We start from the raw sequence: 20,532 nt of genomic DNA, 5'->3' as shown, positions 1-20,532 counted from the left end.
GATATTTTCTGAGTCTGACACTTCAGACTGAAGATCTTGTTAAAAGTTATATATGTATTGTATACACCTATTGGGTTCTATAGTCCCAACTGCATTCTATGTCTTGTACACTTATTATTATCTTGAATAAAATATAGTGTTACGAAAAAAAAACATTTACTTTATTATTTTCCTATCACAATGTATGGCGCCAATATTTTATTTGGAAATAAAGGCCCATCACTATTTACAAACTCATAATTTAAAAAAAGAATAGTAATATATCATCTTGACATGCATATTATAAAGTTCAGATCCCAAGGTGACTATTTATGTTGTGTGTTGTTTTTGTTTTTTTTTTTTAAACTTTTGATAAAAAAATTAAAAATGTAAAAATTACATTTGGGTATTTTTAGGAGACTGTGGGAAGTAAATAGTTAATTATAAATATGTGTGGCTATGTTTATTGAAAAAAAATGTGTGAAGGTGTGATTTTACTATTTGGCCACAAAATGGCCTCAGTCAGTTTTTTTTTTTTTTTTTTTTGGTGTCCTGTAAGCGTAATATTTACACTTACTGGAAGTGAAAAGGGGATGTGTAGCTCAGAACGATCAAGGCTTCTCATAGAAGCCAGTGATCGTTCTAACGGCGAATAAGATCTATGAATGGGAACTGTGTTCCCATTCATTGATCTCCGGGCTAAAGGGCGGCGGCAGGAGCGTGTGCGCGATCGGCCGCGTTGGCGAGCGGCAGCAGGGGAAGCCTTTTGGACGTAGCAGCTACGTCCAGAAGGCTAAAGTAGTTAAGTTATTAGAGAGGTGCTAGAGGGGTGTGGCCAGCAAAATGTCAAGAGAGTTAACCCTTTGCACACTAACGTGCAAATGTTCAAACAAATGCATTCACAGGAATCAATCATCCAGGCACCATGGCTATCCCTACAGCTAAGTTAAAGCCCCGTCTGTGACCATTGCCAGGAAGCACACAGCTTATGCTGGTGTGTGCATAGTGGACATGAATATATTTCGTTAGCTCCCTTGTAAGTTTACTCTGATGCACTATCTGTCCCAGGAGAGGACGTCAGGATGTGTGCTCCTAACCTTTTAGATTGGTTTGGTGCAATGAATGTCTGCACTATGCATGTTACAGGGCTAGAGTTAGGACACCTACGAATACCTGGGTACTTTTGCACGGTGACTATGCAAGGGAATGCATTGTTTTGTAACTAAGACCCCAATTTTTAACTAAGCTATAGGGATAGCAGTGGTGCCTGGATGATTGATTCCTGTTAATGCATTTGTTTGAGCATTTGCATGTGAGTGTGCAAAGGGTTAACTCTCTTTAGCCTAAATAGATTCTGTCTGTTGCATGGTGCATCTATACACCACGTTCCAAATTATGATGCAAATTGTATTTTTTTATCTGATTTTCCTAAATAGTTGATGCAAGTGGCAGTGATCTTACATTTGATTGCAGCTTCACAATTCTTGCATCCATTGAACTTGTGAGTTCTTTGTAGAGTTTTTGTTTGAATTTCTTTGTAGGATGTCAGATTGGCCTCCCAGAGCTGCTGTCTGGATGTAAACTGCCTCACACTCTTATAGATCTTTTGCTTGAGGTTGCTCCAAGGGTTCTCAGTAGGATTGAGGTCATGGGAGGATGGGGGCCACATCATGAGCTTCTCTGCCTGTATGCCAATAGCAGCCAATAACGCAAAGGTAATTCTTGCAACATGAGATGGTACATTGTCATGCATGAAGTTGATTTTATTGCGGAAAATACGGTTCTTCTTTTTGTACCATGGAAGAGCGTGGTTAGTCAGAAACTCTGAAGGTGTGAACATGAACTCTGAAAAGTATGCAGAGACCCTAAAGGGGCCAAACCAGTGGCGTAGCAATAAAGGTTGCAGAGGTAGCCACCGAATCAGGGCCCTCAACTGCAGTATTAGCTCTTTACTGGTCCTGTGCTTGTAATAATCACTTCTACAGATGCTTTCAATGATAATAATCATTAACAAGCTGTTCACCATGCCCTTCTTGCACCTCTGACACTGTGGTTGTCTTTGGCAGGTTTTGGTGTGCGGTATCAATTGTTATGTATAAAGTGCTGGGGGGGGGGGGTGCATGTATACCTCGCACCGGGGCCCAAAACATTACTCCGCCACCCCCTTGCTGACATTGCAGCATTGTTGGGATGTGGTGGCTGTTAACCAACCATCCACCACTCCATTCATCTGGACCATGAAGAGTTGCATTGCACTGATCAATAAACAGGACTGTTTAAAAATGAGTCTTCCTGTAGTTCTGGGCCCACTGTAGATGTTTCTGCTTGTGAGCTTAGGTTAGGGCTGGTTGAATAGAAGGTTTATGCTCTGAAATCCTCTCTAGATTCCGGCACTTGGATGTTTGCGGGACTCCAGAGGCACCAGCAGCTTCAAATATGTGTTTGCTGCTTTGTAACGGCATTTTAGCTGCTGTTCTCTTAATCTGATGTATTTGTTTGGCAGAAACTTTCCTCATTTTGCCTTTATCTGCACAAAACCCGTGTGTGCTCTGAGTCGAGTCAGCCTGAAATCTTTTAACAGTACAATGATCATGCTTAAAGTGGAACTGTTGTGAAAATCTTAAAATTTAAAACGCATACAAATAAGAAGTACCTTTCTTCCATTGTAAAATGAGACATACATGACTTTTCTCCTATGTTGCTGTCACTTACAGTAGGTAGTAGAAATCTGAAATTACCGACAGGTTATGAGTTAATCTGTCTCTTCATGGGGGATTCCCTGAAGGGCCTTTACTCTTTATAAAGACATTCCCTGAATAAGATTTATACAATGATGCTAGACAGCCTCCCTGCTCACCGTACACTTTTTTGGCAGTTGGACAGAGCAACTGTCATTCAAGTGCTTTAAAAAATAAAGAAAACCCTAAACCCCCCCCCCCCCATGAGAAGATGGTCTAGTCCAAAATCTGTCTGTAATGTCAGATTTCTACTACCGTATATACTCGGCTTGCTTGCGAGTCATGTGATAAAGCCCCCGCTCCCTACTTCCCCCGCGGCCGCTGCTGCTATTACCTTAGCTCGGCGCCGCTTCTATTCCCTTGTCCTGCTCGTATACGGTAATCCATTCCACAGCAGCGTGCCCCACGGCGGCTGCTGTGTGATGACGGAGGAAACTAGAGAGTGGTTCCCATAGTAACGGTGATACACATCGCCGTTTCAGGAAGCCGCTCTCTATGGTTTCCTCCGTCATCACACAGCAGCCGCCGTGGGGCGCTCTGCTGTAGAATGGATTACCGTATACCAGCAGGACAAGGGAATAGAAGTGGCGCCGAGCTATGGTAATAGCAGCGGCGGCCGCGGGGGGAGGGGCACTATATAAGCTATGCTGGGGCACTATACTAGCTATACTGGGGCACTACCTACCCATACTGGGCACTATACTAGCTATACTGGGCACTATACTAACTATACTGGGCACTATACTAGCTATACTGGGCACTATACTAGCTATACTGGGCACTATACTAACTATACTGGGCACTATACTAACTATACTGGGCACTATACTAGCTATGCTGGGGCACTATACTAGCTATATTGGGCACTATACTAGCGATACTGGGGCACTACCTACCCATACTGGGCACTATACTAGCTATACTGGGGCACTACCTACCCATACTGGGCACTATACTAGCTATACTGGGCACTATACTAACTATACTGGGCACTATACCAACTATACTGGGCACTATACTAACTATACTAGGCACTATACTAACTATACTGGGCACTATACTAGCTATGCTGGGGCACTATACTACCTATACTGGGCACTATACTAGCTATACTGGGGCACTACCTACCCATACTGGGCACTATACTAGCTATACTGGGCACTATACTAACTATACTGGGCACTATACTAGCTATGCTGGGGCACTATACTAGCTATACTGGGGCACTATACTAGCTATACTGGGCACTATACTAGCAATACTGGGGCACTACCTACCAATACTGGGCACTATACTAGCTATACTGGGCACTTTACTAGCTATACTGGGGCACTACCTACCCATACTGGGCACTATACTAGCTATACCGGGACACACTGGGGGGATCACATGGACAGCATTTCCTACCCCCGGCTTATATGAGGGTCAATCATTTTTTCCTTGTTTTTCAGGTAAAAGTTGGGGGGTCGGCTTATATGCGGGTCGGCTTGCTTGCGAGTATATACGGTACTTACTGTAAGTGACAGCAACATAGGAGGAAAGTAATTCATGGCTCATTTAACTCCAGAAGAAACATACTCCTTGTTTGTATATGTTAACATATATTTTACATTTTAAGATTTTCGCGACACAGGTCCTTTAAGTTTTCAAGAAATATAAAGGTTATTATACCTTGCCCAAGGCATTCAACTATTTCACACTTTGTGGCAGCAGGGAGATCATTTTTCTTTCTCATATTGCTTGAAAATGGTGGTCTGCTTAACCATTTAAGCCTCTACGTCCAGAAAGTCATGTGCGCTCCCGCGGCCGATCGCGCGCATGCACGCGCACTCCTGGCCGCGGATCGTTAGCTCCCCAACATAAAAAGCGACCACTCTCGGAAGCCTTGCTTTTTCTGTCTCTTACGTCCCTGTAAGCGTACATGTTACCCTTAGAGTGACTTCATGTAAACAAACTCAAGGTTGCCATCTTGTGGCCAAAAAGTAAAACTACATCTAAATGTAAATAAATAAATAAACACATATTTACATTAACAAATTACTATTTACACCCCACCCTCCCAAAAATACCCGAATAAAATGGTTAATAAAAAAAAACTAAAAAAACTATTACAATAAAACAAAAAAAACCACAAATATTTACCTAAGGGTCTAAACTTTTTAAATATCCATGTAAAGATGATTTATTTTTTTTTAATTATAAGATGGAAATAGTGATGGATGCAAAACGGAAATTTTTTTTTCTCTTATTCTTCCTGTTAAAATGCATTTACAGTAAAGTTGCTCTTAGCAAAATGTACCCCCCAAAGAAAGCCTAATTGGTGGCGGAAAAAACAAGATATAGATCAGTTCATTGTGATAAGTAGTGATAAAGTTATAGGCTAATGAATGGGAGGTGAACATTGCTCGGATGCATAATGTGAAAACGACTGAAGGCTGAAGTGGTTAATAATGTGGAACACCCTTTTTTTAGTAGTTTTTCTTTTAATCGGGCTCACCTGACCTACTAGTAATCAGAGGTGTCCAAAATTGATTTCAGCGATCTAAAGAGCACTGAGACACAATACTACCTATGAGTTTAATTGAAAAACAAAATATTTAATATTTATGACACTTAAATACAATTTGCATAGTAATTTGAAACACAGTGTAGTTGTGCTCATAAGTTTACATATCCTGGCAGAATATATGATGTCTTAACCATTTTTCATAGAATATGAATGACTAGTTGACCTAAGCCGGTTTAAAATGGACGCTCTGTCTCTGTGACACTTCCGGCACCAGTGCATGTCAGTGCGCATGCACGCGCACCTCATCCACCGCACGTGCACCTGTCCGCTGCGCACACACCCGTCCGGCTTCCTGGCCCTGTCCTCCTGTCCCAATGGCTGTCCGTGCGACACATGCGCAGTAGTGCGAACGCACGAACACAGGGACAGGATGACGCAGGGACAGTTAGGTTTTAATATATAGGATAACACAACATGTCTTTCATTTATTGTTAGTGGTTGGCTGTCAAACAACTGTGTTTACTCTTTTTAAATCTTAATTACGGCACAAACTACCCAAATGACTCTGATCAAAAGTTGAAATACCCCAATTCTTAATACTGTGTATTTCCCCTTTTAACATCAATGACAGCTTGTAGTCTTTTGTGATAGTGGCGGATGAAGCTCTTTATCTTCTCAGACGATAAACCTGCCTCATTCTTCCTGGCACAAAGCCTCAAGTTCCCACACATTCTTGGGCTGTCTTGCATGAACTGCACGTTTGACGTCTCCCCACTCCCCAGTGTGGCTTAAAGAGACTCCGTAGCAAAAATTGCATCCTGTTTTTTATCATCCTACAAGTTCAAAAAGCTATTCTAATGTGTTCTGGCTTACTGCAGCACTTTATACTATCACTGTCTCTGTAATAAATCAATGTATCTTTCCCCTGTCAGACTTGTCGGCCTGTGTCTGGAAGGCTGCCAAGTTCTTCAGTGTTGTGGTTCTGCTATGAACTCCCCCTTCCAGGCCCCTCTATGCACACTGCCTGTGTGTTATTTAGGATTAGAGCAGCTTCTCTCTTCTCTCTTATCTTTTACAAGCTGGATAAATCGTCCTCTGAGCTGGCTGGGCTTTCACATACTGAAGAATTACAGACAAGGGCAAAGCTGTTTGCAGGAAGAAACAAGCAGCCTGAAACTTCAGTGCATGAGAACAGGGGGAAAGAAACACACAAATGATCTCTTGAGATTCAAAAGGAAGGCTGTATACAGCCTGCTTGTGTATGGATGTATTTTCTATGTGTGGACATACTGTACATCAACCTACTTCCTGTTTTGGTGGCCATTTTGTTTGTTTATAAACAAACTTTTTAAAACTGTTTTTAACCACTTTTAATGCGGCGAGGAGCGGCAAAATTGTGTCAGAGGGTAATAGGAGATGTCCCCTAACGCACTGGTATGTTTACTTTTGTGCGATTTAAACAATACAGATTCTCTTTAATGATTTTGAGGTCAGGAGACTGAGGTGGCCAATCCAGAACCTCTACTTGACTTTTGCTGTATCCAACGACAGGTTAACTTGGCCCTGTGTTTTGGACCATTGTCATGTTGGAGTGTCCAAGTATGTCCCATGCTCGGCTTCTTGGCAGATGAGTGCAAAGTTTATGCCAGTTTTTTTTTTTTTATAAGATACTGCATTCATATTGCCATCAATTCTGACCAATGTTACTGTGGCTTTGTGGCTCACACATCCCAAAACACTAGCGATCCTCCACCATGTTTCACAATAGAAATGGTGTAACTTTCATCCTAAAGTGGACCAGAGCTGGATTAAACAAAATGTTTCATACATACCTGGGGCTTCCTCCATCCCCATACGCATGGATCGCTCCCACGCCGCCATCCTCGATCTTCCCGCAGCTCCGATACCGGGTCCCCGCACTTCCGTCAGTCAGAGCCAGTCTGATGTAAGTGAATTGCGCTGTTTGCGTATCTCTCGAGCAGCCGCTGGAGAGATATGTAGAGGGCACACTTCTCCTGCGTAGACTGGCCCAACTGACGGAAGTGTGGGGACCCGGTATCAAAGCTGCGGGAAGACTGAGGATGGTGGCATGTGCTTATGGGGCTGGAGGAAGCCCCAGGTATGTATAAACGTTTTATTTAATCCAGCTCTGAGTCCCTTTAAAGGGACTCCGAGCACCTCTCATGGGCATGCCTTTAAGACGGACGACTTCCAACAAAGTCGTGTTATGACACCTCTGGATAAGCCTCTTGCAGTGGCCATGCGTGTCACTTCCTCTTCCTGCTTCATTCAGTGATGCACTTCTCTAACAGAGAAGACAGGGGTGACCCGGAAGTTATAACATAGCCAAGATGGCAGCCGCAATTTTTAAACTGAACTCGAACTAAAACTATTTGATGTAGAACTGTGATTCAGGTATCAAATGAAAGAGGAGAGCACAAGCTACAGAAAGGTATGCATCTTTAAGTACTTTGCAGTACTGGTTGGAGTCTTAAAGGCATGCCCATGAGAGGTGCTCGGAGTCCCTTTAAGCTTTGTTGACTCCTCTCCAAATGTAGCATTTATGGTTGTGGCCAAAAAGATGAATTATAGTCCCATCGTCCAAATGACTTTGTGCCAGAAAGTATGAGGCTTGTCTTTGTGCTGTTTGGCATATTGTAAGCGGAATACTTTGTGGCAATTGCATAGTAATAGCTTTCTTCTGGCAACTCAACCATGCAGCCCATCTTTCTTCAAGTGTCTCCTTATTGTTCCTCTTGAAACTGCCACACCACATTTTTGTAGAGAGTCCTGTATTTCTCTTGTTATTAGTGGGTTTTTCCTTGCATCCTGAATTTTTTTGGACGGTTGCAGCTGATTTTTTTTTACTTGGTCTTGCTTTCCCCATGACTTCAAAAATCCCCAAAACATCAGTGCAGCACTGCATGAAAGATGCAATTATAGTCCCATCGTCCAAATGACTTTGTGCCAGAAAGTATGAGGCTTGTCTTTGTGCTGTTTGGCATATTGTAAGCGGAATACTTTGTGGCAATTGCATAGTAATAGCTTTCTTCTGGCAACTCAACCATGCAGCCCATCTTTCTTCAAGTGTCTCCTTATTGTTCCTCTTGAAACTGCCACACCACATTTTTGTAGAGAGTCCTGTATTTCTCTTGTTATTAGTGGGTTTTTCCTTGCATCCTGAATTTTTTTGGACGGTTGCAGCTGATTTTTTTTTTACTTGGTCTTGCTTTCCCCATGACTTCAAAAATCCCCAAAACATCAGTGCAGCACTGCATGAAAGATGCAACGATCTGTCAGGAGTCCACAAAAAATTTGACCTTTTATACATACCCACTAATTACAAGCAAACGGATCACAGGTGAAGATGGTTACCTTTATTAGCCTTTAAAACCCTTTTTTGTCAAGTTGTGTACATGTTATCAGTCCAAATCACCAGGATATGTAAACTTTTGATTGGGCGATTTGGGTAGTTTGTGTAGCAATTATGATTTAAACATTTTAACACAGTTGTTTGACAATAAGTGGCTTCAGCCAACCACTAACCATGAGTGAAAGAAAAGTTTTTGTGTTATCATTCATATTCTATGAAAAATGGTTAAGAAATCATAAATTCTGCCACAGTATGGGGGCTAATGGAGCAGCGCGGGTGGGACGTCAAATGAGAGCCAGGTACTTGGAGAGAACAAAGCACCCACCCAGCGCTTGGCCGAAGCAATGCGCCAGGCTGACTGCTGGCAGAGGGGGGTTGAGGGCCACTGTACACCTAATGAATCTCAGGCCATGTTTCATCTAGCGTGTACAAAACATTCAATTCCAGCTATGCTGGTTTAGCTCTGCGCTTAATCTGTCTAACATATAAAACCACAATAAAATCTTGCTAATCAACCACATAAACCAAGTGCTTTGTCCTGTGACCCAGCAGCTACTCCAAACTGCTGGTCAACAGGATATTAGTTTGAATCAGTCCAATTATATTTCCTAGTCACTTTCCCAATTCATAAAAGCCAAACAGAAATCATAAAAAGTCCCATTCAATGCGACTCTCGCTTCGCTGTAGTCCAATACATAGGCGAGTTAGTCCTTTAATCAATTCAAATGACAAGCTTGACCAGCGCTGCATATATATATGTGTGTCACTCCCACCACCAGCACCTAATGGAGAGCGACTCATTAATTTAGTTTGACACTATTCACAATGGTCTAATGCGCATGTGGGGCATTCAAAGGCTCCCCTCGCCTATACGAATGTGCTCCACCTTTGCTGCAGCCACCACTGATAAACGGGATCCTGGGTAGTTCCACTTTAAAATTTTACTCAAATAAAAGACCTAATGCTCATAGCGCAACACTGTAAGTAATTTAAAACTTTTATTCCAGATTTACACTTACAAGCTCCTGGGTTTAGGCAGCGCATAGAGTTTTTCCCACGGGCTCTCCCCCGTTCGGCCTCCCGGTATGGCCGGATGGTGTCCTCAATCCCTGCGTATGGGGAATCGCAGGTGGGGAATGGGGAATGTGTGTTCTGCCGCTAATTGTATTTACACATGGGGAGTGGAGGAGACTGGGGGGATCAGAGGAGGACGTAGGGGGACAATACACGGAGTCTCGGATGTCGCAGCGGGTCCGCGGATCGGTAGTCAGGGACTCCCCATATTTGCAATGTAAAAGGCAGGGACTTTTTTCTCCCCATTTTTTGGGGAGGAAAAGTTTATCTTGTATACTGAAAAATTACAGTAATTACTAAGAAAAATGCTGTGTTGGTCTCCAGTAGATGCTCATGATTGCAAAAAAAAACAAAAAAAAAAAACATATGCATCTTGGGCCAATCAAATTTGGCAGTATTGGATTGGGCATTGGATTGGCCTAATTCCAAACTGTATACGTTTTGCATTAAACTGATGTGCGAATCAAAATTGTTAGAATTTCAGTGACCATCTCTAGTTTAAGCCAGCTCTTAAAACAAATGTGAAGTCAGATTTGAAAAAAAAGATCAGATTCTTTATGGAGAAGGACGTCTCTCGATCCCGTTCCTCTTACGGTCTCTTTGTTCCAGCGCTTTCACCCCATTCAAATCTGCCACCACGGGAGGCTTCGGGAGTCCATACTGCACATGCGTGGGTGTGCGTCAGAGAGCACTCTTACATGTGCAGTACAGAACGTCCGGGAGCGTAACTAAAATCACGGTGCCCCTCTGCAAAACTTTGGATGGGGCCCCCTCCCACCCCTCCCACAGGACACAACACTTGGGGGAGGGGTAGAAAGCCTGGGGGTAGAACAGGCTGTACATAAGAACCTGCTGAACACTGAATAGGGACTGCCTACAAATCTTTGTCTGCAAAACTTTGTATTATTCCTTATCAGTGGCTGAGCAGATGCAGTCATTAGAACTGTGCAAAGAGCAGAAGGTTTTTTTCTCTCCTTGCCCTTAGTTGTCAGTCTCACAGGACTGGGCCCTCTTTTTCTTCTGCGCCCCCCTGCAGCTGAATCCCTTGCAGGGTCCATCTTCGGGAGCACTTGAAGCCTTCAGAAGATACTCACAGCTGTATTCAACCAAATGGTTGAAAAGCTCTTGCAGGGGTAACAACGCTAGAACGAGGGCACCGTGAGAGGAATGGGAAAGTTCTATAGAATGCAGAGCCTTCCCTCTCCATAGGTATCTGTTTTCTTTTTAATTTAATTTCACCCCTGGGACGGAGGAAGACTTTGGATATCCAGAGTACCTAGCTGAGTACCCAGATTGGGCATTTGGGGTATTTTTTTCCGTGTAGGTTTCCTTCAAAGGGCATTTAGGCATGTGTTAATTTATGCACATAACTATTTTTTTTCTCATAGCTGGTAAAAGTGAGTCTTGGAAAACTTTGTTATAAGCTGGTTTGCCTATTTTTGATGACAGTTTTCAATCACTGCAGGAAAAAAAATGCTTTTGGCGCTGAAATAATCACTGCTATAAAAGTGACAGGAAGTCTGTGTTTTGTTTTTTTCCCTATGCAATACAATGTTTTTTTTCTCTCTCTCTACATAGTCAAAAAAATATATGCCTGAAAAAAGCACCCCGAGATTTAGAGTCCCACAAGCCTTTGGGTCAGGAATGAGTGCTTACAGTGGAAGTCTTCCAAGTGCTCCTGGCCTCTTTGGTACACCCACTGGGACATCTGAATTTGTCTATGGGATGTCTCACAGTGCTGCACCTCCTGCTCCTCCTGCACAAACAGAGACATCAAATTTGTTTGGTTTACCACCTGCATTGAGTAATGCCGCAGGCGCTCCAACAGAGTCATCATTCAAGTTTGGGTTTCACGGTTTTGGAATGAATACTGCCGCAGGCCATACAACTGAGTCGCCGTTTAAGATCGGTGAAACTGTAAGGAAAGCTGGCCCAAGTTCTGCAACAGAGTCACTGTTTTGGGTTGCATCTAAACAAATAGAGCAATCAGAAAACCTTCAGCAATCTCGGTTTCCTCTACCAAGAAGTAGAGCAAGAGCTCCGATGCCACAGCTCCATCATGTAGGTGGACTTTTTGGATCATCACGTGCTCCAACACTATCTTCAGTAAGTTCATTTTTTATAGCAAATTTTTCTGTGAAAAATTCATTTTTACTTTACTTTCTGAGTAAAGAGGGAATCCCACAAATCTGGAGTTGAGGGGAAAAGTAAATATATATGTATATTCTCCTTAGTTTCTTAAAGTGGATCCGAGATGAACTTTTACTCGTTGCATAATTGTGTTCCTTTCCTATAGTTTATAGGGCATTCCTTAAGCTAAATACTTTTTTGTTTTTGTTTTAATACTCTAATTCCCTATAAACTAAATAAGCCCCACCCACAGTTTTCAAAGAGCCTTGGCAGTAGCAAGGGCTCATGGGAGCTCAGTCTGGGCAGGAGGAGGGGGAGGTATTACTAGCCAGAGATTTCAGAGGCAGAGGGGAGGAGGGAAGTGGAGGGGGGTTAGTTTTTTTTCAGTCTGAGTGCTGATGGTGCAGATAAGCCTGCCTCTGTGTAATGTTTACAAACAACATGGCTGCTGTCATTGTATCACAGGAAGAAATAATCATATTCTATTAAAGCAGTATGGAGACAGATTTGATGTTTAAACCATCTAAACTGTACATAAGATATATAGACAAGTTACTTGTTATAGTTAGTTTTTAATCTCGGATCTGCTTTAACCACTTTGCATCCAGACCTTCTTTTCCCCTTATGGACCAGAGCAGTTTTGACGCTTCAGCCATGTCCCTATTTAAAGTGAATGTTTACCGTTTGAAAAAAGAAAAAGTCAAATACTCACCTAAGGAGAGGGAAGGCTCGGTCCTAATGAGCCTTCCCTCTCCTCTCCCGGTGCCCGGTCGCGCGCAGGATCCCCCATGGCAGTATTCGACCAGTTTGGTCAAATACTGCCTCTTCTGCATGCCGAAGGGAGCTTTCGGAAGCCTTCGGGAGCACTCCATACTACGCATGCGCGAGCGCCCTCTATGACGCGCTCGCGCGTACGTAGTATGGAGCGGTCCGTCTTCGGAAGCCCGAGTGCTGCAGAAGACCTCCAAGGGCACCGGGAGAGGAGAGGGAAGGCTCATTAGGACCGAGCCTTCCCTCTCCTTAGGTGAGTATCTGACTTTTTTTTTTTTTTTTACAGCGGTACCCATTGGCTTTAAACAGCCATAACTTTATCCCTACTCATGACACCTAAATTATCTAGGTATCCTTTTTTTAAGGACAAACTGGACTTTCATAGGGGGAGTATTTTGACCCAAGAAAAAAAAAATTCTATGCATTTTAATGGGAAAAAGAGGTAGGAAAATGAAAAATTGCATTAATCCTTAGGTTTCACCAATTCTAGTAAATAAAAAAATGCTACAGTAGATAACAAACATGCCACCAGTATTACGTCCCCCAAGGATAGATAGCCAGGCGCGTCCCCAGTAACAGCCCCCCACCCAGTATAGCCAGATGTGCCCCCCAATATTAGCCCCCCAGTATAGCCAGATCTGTCCCCTGTATTTGCTAGCCCCCCATATAGACAGATGCGCCCCTTGGAATAGGGCCCACCATTATAACAAGATGTGTCCCCGGGATCAATGTTCCCCTATTGTAGCCAGATGTGCCCTCAGGATTAGTGCCCCCTCCCCATTATAACCAAATGTGCCCCCAGTGTTAGGTTATGGCCCCCGGACCATCGGATGTGCCCCCCATTATTAATTCCCCACCCCCTGTTACCCTGATGGTCCCCAAATTACATTTCAACCCCCCCTTTCGGAACACTACCCCCACCCTCCGTTATGGGTAGCCAGATGTGCCCCCCCCCCCCCCCCTTACTACTTTACCCCCTCTGTGGCCAGATCGATAAAAAAAATGCCCCTGCAAGCAGAATATCTCACCTTACCTGGTTCCTGCGATCATCCTTCAGCCCCAGCTTCCATTCACCGCACTGCACTCAGCCCTGTGATGCCGAATATCTGGGTCCCGGCTTGATGACGTCACCCGGATGTTCGGCATCACAGGGCTGAGTGCACCACGGTGAATGGAAGCTGGGGCTGAAGGATGATTGCAGGAACCAGGTAAGGTGAGATTTTATCCTTGCAGGGGCATTTTTTATCGATCTGGCGCAGAGGGGGAGAGATGAAGGATCACCGCTGTTTGTTACAGCGGTGATCGTAAATCTGCGGGGAGGGGGGGGTCACTAATTGCCTACAAGGGAACATTTTCCCTTTCACCAATTAGTAAGGCAGCTGACAGTGCCAGGGGGTGCGCTCTGATTTGCACCTGATCGTGCACAGCAGGGCTGCAAGCTAGTCAGTATATCTACGTCATGGTGGCTTGGAGGGTGCCACAGATGACGTAGATATACTGTAGCAGTGGACAAAGTGGTTAGAGTACCTAAATTATAAATTACAGTTTGCTTTAAACCTAATAAGTTGTCAAGATGTATAAAATCACAGATGATAAAGTGTGACTTATTCCACATATAGTCTTGAACTCCCCGCCCTCAGTGTTGAATTGGGCCCTGGGCCTTTTTTTTCTTTCCAAACCATAGGTGCAAAGGATCAGTTCACCCCTCATATCCATGTGATCTAATGTAGGCAGACAGACAGACATCTGAAATAAGAATTTTAGCAAACAGACATAACACGCTGCAGCAGTTTTCCTGTGTCTTCTCTTTCCTACACACTGTGAAAAAAAGAAGTAATTTGATGCAGGCAGACAGCAGGGGAGAGAGGGGCAGGGGAATTAACCAGGCTAAAGAGAAAGGCACAATGCTTTAGCAAGGCTTCAGGAAGAATAAGGAAGTGCTACTTACAGATATACAGGGAGTGCAGAATTATTAGGCAAGTTGTATTTTTGAGGAATAATTTTATTATTGAACAACAACCATGTTCTCAATGAACCCAAAAAACTCATTAATATCAAAGCTGAATATTTTTGAAAGTAGTTTTTAGTTTGTTTTTAGTTTTAGCTATTTTAGGGGGATATCTGTGTGTGCAGGTGACTATTACTGTGCATAATTATTAGGCAACTTAACAAAAAACAAATATATACCCATTTCAATTATTTATTTTTACCAGTGAAACCAATGTAACATCTCAACATTCACAAATATACATTTCTGACATTCAAAAACAAAACAAAAACAAATCAGTGACCAATATAGCCACCTTTCTTTGCAAGGACACTCAAAAGCCTGCCATCCATGGATTCTGTCAGTGTTTTGATCTGTTCACCATCAACATTGCCTGCAGCAGCAACCACAGCCTCGCAGACACTGTTCAGAGAGATGTACTGTTTTCCCTCCTTGTAAATCTCACATTTTATGATGGACCACAGATTCTCAATGGGGTTCAGATCTGGTGAACAAGGACGCCATGTCATTAGTTTTTCTTCTTTTATACCCTTTCTTGCCAGCCACGTTGTGGAGTACTTGGACGCGTGTGATGGAGCATTGTCCTGCATGAAAATCATGTTTTTCTTAAAGGATGCAGACTTCTTCCTGTACCACTGCTTGAACAAGGTGTCTTCCAGAAACTGGCAGTAGGACTGGGAGTTGAGCTTGACTCCATCCTCAACCCGAAAAGGCCCCACAAGCTCATCTTTGATGATACCAGCTCAAACCAGTACTCCACCTCCACCTTGCTGGCGTCTGAGTCGGACTGGAGCTCTCTGCTCTTTACCAATCCAGCCACGGGCCCATCCATCTGGCCCATCAAGACTCACTCTCATTTCATCAGTCCATAAAACCTTAGAAAAATCAGTCTTGAGATATTTCTTGGCCCAGTCTTCAGCTTGTGTGTCTTGTTCAGTGGTGGTCGTCTTTCTGCCTTTCTTACCTTGGCCATGTCTCTGAGTATTGCACACCTTGTGCTTTTGGGCACTCCAGTGATGTTGCAGCTCTGAAATATGGCCAAACTGGTGGCAAGTGGCTATTTTGAATGAAACGCTTGATTGTTCGATGATCACGCTTCAGAAGCTTTGCAATTTTAAGAGTGCTGCATCCCTTTGCAAGATATCTCACTATTTTTGACTTTTCTGAGCCTGTCAAGTCCTTCTTTTGACCCATTTTGCCAAAGGAAAGGAAGTTGCCTAATAATTATGCACACCTGATATAGGGTGTTGATGTCATTAGACCACACCCCTTCTCATTACAGAGATGCACATCACCTAATATGCTTAATTGGTAGTAGGCTTTCGAGCCTATACAGCTTGAAGTAAGACAACATGCATAAAGAGGATGATGTGGTCAAAATACTCATTTGCCTAATAATTCTGCACTCCCTGTACAGTGGCTTGCAAAAGTATTCGGCCCCCTTGAAGTTTTCCACATTTTGTCATATTACTTCCACAAACATGAATCAGTTTTATTGGAATTCCACATGAACAACCAATACAAAGTGGTGTACACGTGAGAAGTGGAACGAAACTCATACATGATTCCAAACATTTTTTACAAATAAATAACTGCAAAGTGAGGTGTGCATAATTATTCGGCCCCCTTCGGTCTGAGTGCAGTCAGTTGCCCATAGACATTGCCTGATGAGTGCTAATGACTAAATAGAGTGCACCTGTGTGTAATCTAATGTCAGTACAAATACAACTGCTCTGTGACGGCCTCAAAGATTGTCTAAGAGAATATTGGGAGCAACAACACCATGAAGTCCAAAAGAACACACCAGACAGGTCAGGGATAAAGTTATTGAGTAATTTAAAGCAGCCGTAGGCTACGAAAAGATTTCCAAAGCCTTGTACATCCCACGGAGCACTGTTCAAGCGATCATTTAGAAATGGAAGGTGTATGGCACAACTGTAAACCTACCAAGACAAGGCCCTCCACCTAAACTCACAGGCCGAACAAGGAGAGAGCTGATCAGAAATGCAGTCAAGAAACCCATGGTGACTCTGGACGAGCTGCAGAGATCTACAGCTCAGGTGGGTGAATCTATTAGCCGTGCACTGCACAAAGTTGGCCATTATGGAAGAGTGGCAAGAAGAAAGCAATTGTTAACAGGAAAGCATAAGAAGTCCCGTTTGCAATTTGCCACAAGCCACATGTGAGACACAGTAAACATGTGGAAAAAGGTGCTCTGGTCAGATGAGACAAAAATGGAACTTTTTGGCCAAAATAAAAAACGCTATGTGTGGCGGAAAACTAACACTGCACATCACTCTGAACACACCATCCCCACTGTCAAATATGGTGGTGGCAGTTCTGGGGTGCTTCTCTTCAGCAGGGGCAGGGAAGCTGGTCAGAGTTGATGGGAAGATGGATGGAGCCAAATACAGCACAATCTTGGAAGAAAACCTCTTGGAGTCTGCAAAAGACTAGAGACTGGGGCGGAGGTTCACCTTCCAGCAGGGCAACGACCTTAAACATAAAGCCAGGGCAACAATGGAATGGTCTAAAACAAAACATATCCATGTGTTAGAATGGCCCAGTCAAAGTCCAGATCTAAATCCAATCGAGAATCTGTGGCAAGATCTGAAAACTGCTGTTCACAAACGCTGTCCATCTAATCTGACTAAGCTGGAGCTGTTTTGCAAAGAAGAATGGGCAAGGATTTAAGTCTCTAGATGTGCAAAGCTGGTAGAGACATACCCTAAAAGACTGGCAGCTGTAATGGCAGCAAAAGGTGGTTCTACAAAGTATTGACTCAGGGGGCCGATCCGAATAATTACGCACACCCCACTTTGCAGTTATTGATATGTAAAAAATGTTTGGAATCATGTATGATTTTCGATCCACTTCTCACATGTACACCACTTTGTATTGGTCTTTCACGTGGAATTCCAATAAAATTGATTCATGTTTGTGGCAGTAATGTGACAAAATGTGGAAAACTTCAAGGGGGCCGAATACTTCTGCAAGCCACTGTAAATGTGAGTCTGTTCTATCCAATATGATGTGCTAGATGTAAACTTTATATGTTCATCTCACTGCACACAGTGCCTAGACTACATATATGTATTGCCATTCAGACATTTTTTAGCTGGAGGTGGTCTTTAAAGAGAACCCGAGGTGTGTTTAAAGAATGTTATCTGCATACAGAGGCTGGATCTGCCTATACAGCCCAGCCTCTGTTGCTATCCCAAACCCCACTAAGGTCCCCCTGCACTCTGCAATCCCTCATAAATCACAGCCGTGCTGTGAGGCTGTGTTTACATCTGTAGTGTCAGTCTCAGCTGCTCCCCCGCCTCCTGCATAGCTCCGGTCCCTGCCCCCGTCCCTTCCCTCCAATCAGCAGGGAGGGAAGGGATGCAGGTGGGGACTGGAGTTCTGCAGGAGGCGGGGAGAGCAGCAGACTGACACTATAGAGATAAACACAGCCAGCTCTGACAAGCTGTTTGTCAGCAGCGTGGCTGTGATTTATGAGGGATTGCAGAGTGCAGGGGGACCTTAGGGGGGTTTGGGATAGCAACAGAGGCTGGGCTGTATAGGCAGATCCAGCCTCTGTATGCAGATAATATTCTTCAAACCCACCTCGGGTTCTCTTTAAGTCCTGGGGCCTTAATACATTAGAGTCTAAGTTATCCAACACCGATGGGTATCGTCTGATGTCAGATAAGTGTGCTTTCTGGTTGGTTGGTTGGTTCACTCAGTGTGAAAGGTAATATGAAGTAAAAATAAACTTATGATATAATGAATTGTATGTGTAGTACAGCTAAGAAATAGAACATTAGTAGATTGATTAGTATGAGAACATGAGTCTCATACTGTTTCCAGTGCAGGAAGAGTTTAGAAACTTCAGTTGTTTTCTATGCAAAAAAGCTTCTCTGAGCTCTCCGACCCAACTTGGAAGTGGCAGCTCGACCTCCCCTCTGCCTGTCCTTGGCCCCACCCCCTCCAGGGGAGCTGCACTGTGTGCGGTCTTGTGTTTGGAAGGATATCCAACCTCAAATACCACAGGATAGCACACAGCACAGCTCCCCTGCACGCTGTGTGCAGAGAATAATAAGGGAAACTATAGCGGCGAGTGGAGGGGGCTGAATGGATGAGCAGATGGGAGGAAGAGCTGCCACTTGCTCCCGCACATTGGACATTCTGCTTCAGTCGAAGATGAAGACTGAGCAGAACAGGGGCTACAGAGGGCACAGGAAGGGGGAGGAAGGCAGCAACAAAACATAATAAAAGTATCGGGGGGGGGGGATCCAGGTCAGGGGAACTTCAACCTCTTGAGGACCGCAGAGGACCCCCCCCCCCCCAAAAGACCAGGCCATTTTTTGATAGGTGGGCCACTGCAGCTTTAAGGTATAGCTGCAGGGCCACACATCTCAGCACACAAGTGATTCCCCCCCCTTTTTCTCCCCACCAACAGAGCTTTCTGTTGGTGGGGTCTGATCGCTCCCCTAGTGTTTACTTTTTTTCATAAATATTTGTTATTTATTTTTTAACTTTTTCCGGACCGACGTAGGTTGAATCTACGTCCAGCCGTGGCGTTGTGGCCCTGACTGGACGTAGGTTCAACGTCCCATTAACCACGTGTCCCCACTGTTACCGCCGATCTCGCCGTTTTGACCCCGCCGCTATTTGCTTGCCCTGCCGTCTCTATGACGGCAGAGCACTGTGAGCCGGTCAGGAGCCGTTTTTATTGGCTCCTGGCCCTGTAATTACTGTAAGCCAATTAGCTTACATTGATTGACAGAGTCAGGAGCCAATGAAAGCGGCTCCTGACCTGTGCACAGCGATTTGCCTTCATAGAGATGGCAGAGAGGGCAGCCTGCAGCAGGGACAGAATGGCAGGAGCGGCGTATTTTAGCGGCGATTCGTCAGAAAGTGGCAGTTTACTGTACCAGCAGCCTCTGATCCGAGCCGATCGCTCTCCTGTGTTCCAGGGGGACATCGCTGCCTTAGATCGCAGCACTGTACTAATAGATGGCTTTTTCGCCATCTAACACTCTCCGAGCGGCAATCGCCGCTGGGAGACTGAAGGCGGAGCGGAGATCGCCTGCAAACCACTGCTCCAAGACCTTACGCCAATCAGCGTTAGGTGGTCCTGGGGCTGCCGCCACGTCCATCGGCGTGACGATGTTGGCAAGTGGCTAACAGACTGCGGTTCCACATAAAGTGTACCTGGAGTAACATTTTGCAGGAAGAGGCAACCCCTTGTGTATAAGGGATGGACAATGAGATGCTAATAATGAGTTAATGCACGTTATGTAAGTTTATGCAGCTGGGGAACAGACCAATCACTATCTGTCAACGCTATTTTTTTTATCCCACCCCCTCCTGATCACCCCCCCACCCCTCAGATTCTCCCCAGACCCCCCCCCCCTGTGTACTGTATGCATCTATCCCCCTGATCACTTGTCAATCACCTGTCAATCACCCATCAATCACCCCCTGTCACTGCCACCCATCAATCAGCCCCTAACCTGCCCCTTGCGGGCAATCTGATCACCCACCCACACCAATAGATCGCCCGCAGATCCGACGTCAGATCACCTCCCAAGTGCAGTGTTTACATCTGTTCTCTACCCTAAACACCCACTAATTACCCATCAATCACCCATCAATCACCCCCTATCACCACCTGTCACTGTTACCCATCAGATCAGACCCTAATCTGCCCCTTGCGGGCACCCAATCACCCGCCTACACGCTTAGATTGCCCTCAGACCCCCCCTTATCAATTCGCCAGTGCAATATTTACATCTGTTCTTCCCTGTAATAACCCACTGATCACTTGTCAATCACCTGTCAATCACCCATCAATCACCCCCTGTCACTGCAACCCATCAATCACCCCCTGTCACTGCCACCCATCAATCAGCCCCTAACCTGCCCCTTGCGGGCAATCTGATCACCCACCCACACCAATAGA

General features: G+C 44.4%; 1 protein-coding gene across 3 annotated transcripts in view; it reads left to right on the top strand.

Annotated features, from left to right (window-relative positions):
* The window catches only part of PARP4 (poly(ADP-ribose) polymerase family member 4), a 291,746-nt gene that overhangs the window by 215,225 nt on the left and 55,989 nt on the right, over window positions 1-20,532 (top strand). For all 3 annotated transcript variants that reach the window (XM_068266936.1, XM_068266937.1, XM_068266935.1), the window contains one exon: window positions 11,252-11,779. In XM_068266936.1, the coding sequence (XP_068123037.1) occupies window positions 11,252-11,779 (528 nt within the window). The remainder of the gene's footprint in view (window positions 1-11,251; window positions 11,780-20,532) is intronic.

This window comes from Hyperolius riggenbachi, chromosome 2 (assembly GCF_040937935.1).
Source record: "Hyperolius riggenbachi isolate aHypRig1 chromosome 2, aHypRig1.pri, whole genome shotgun sequence".
Taxonomy (NCBI): Eukaryota; Metazoa; Chordata; class Amphibia; order Anura; family Hyperoliidae; genus Hyperolius; species Hyperolius riggenbachi.
The sequence above is the reverse complement of the archived record's forward strand: the minus strand, read 5'-3'. Positions and strand labels throughout refer to the sequence as shown.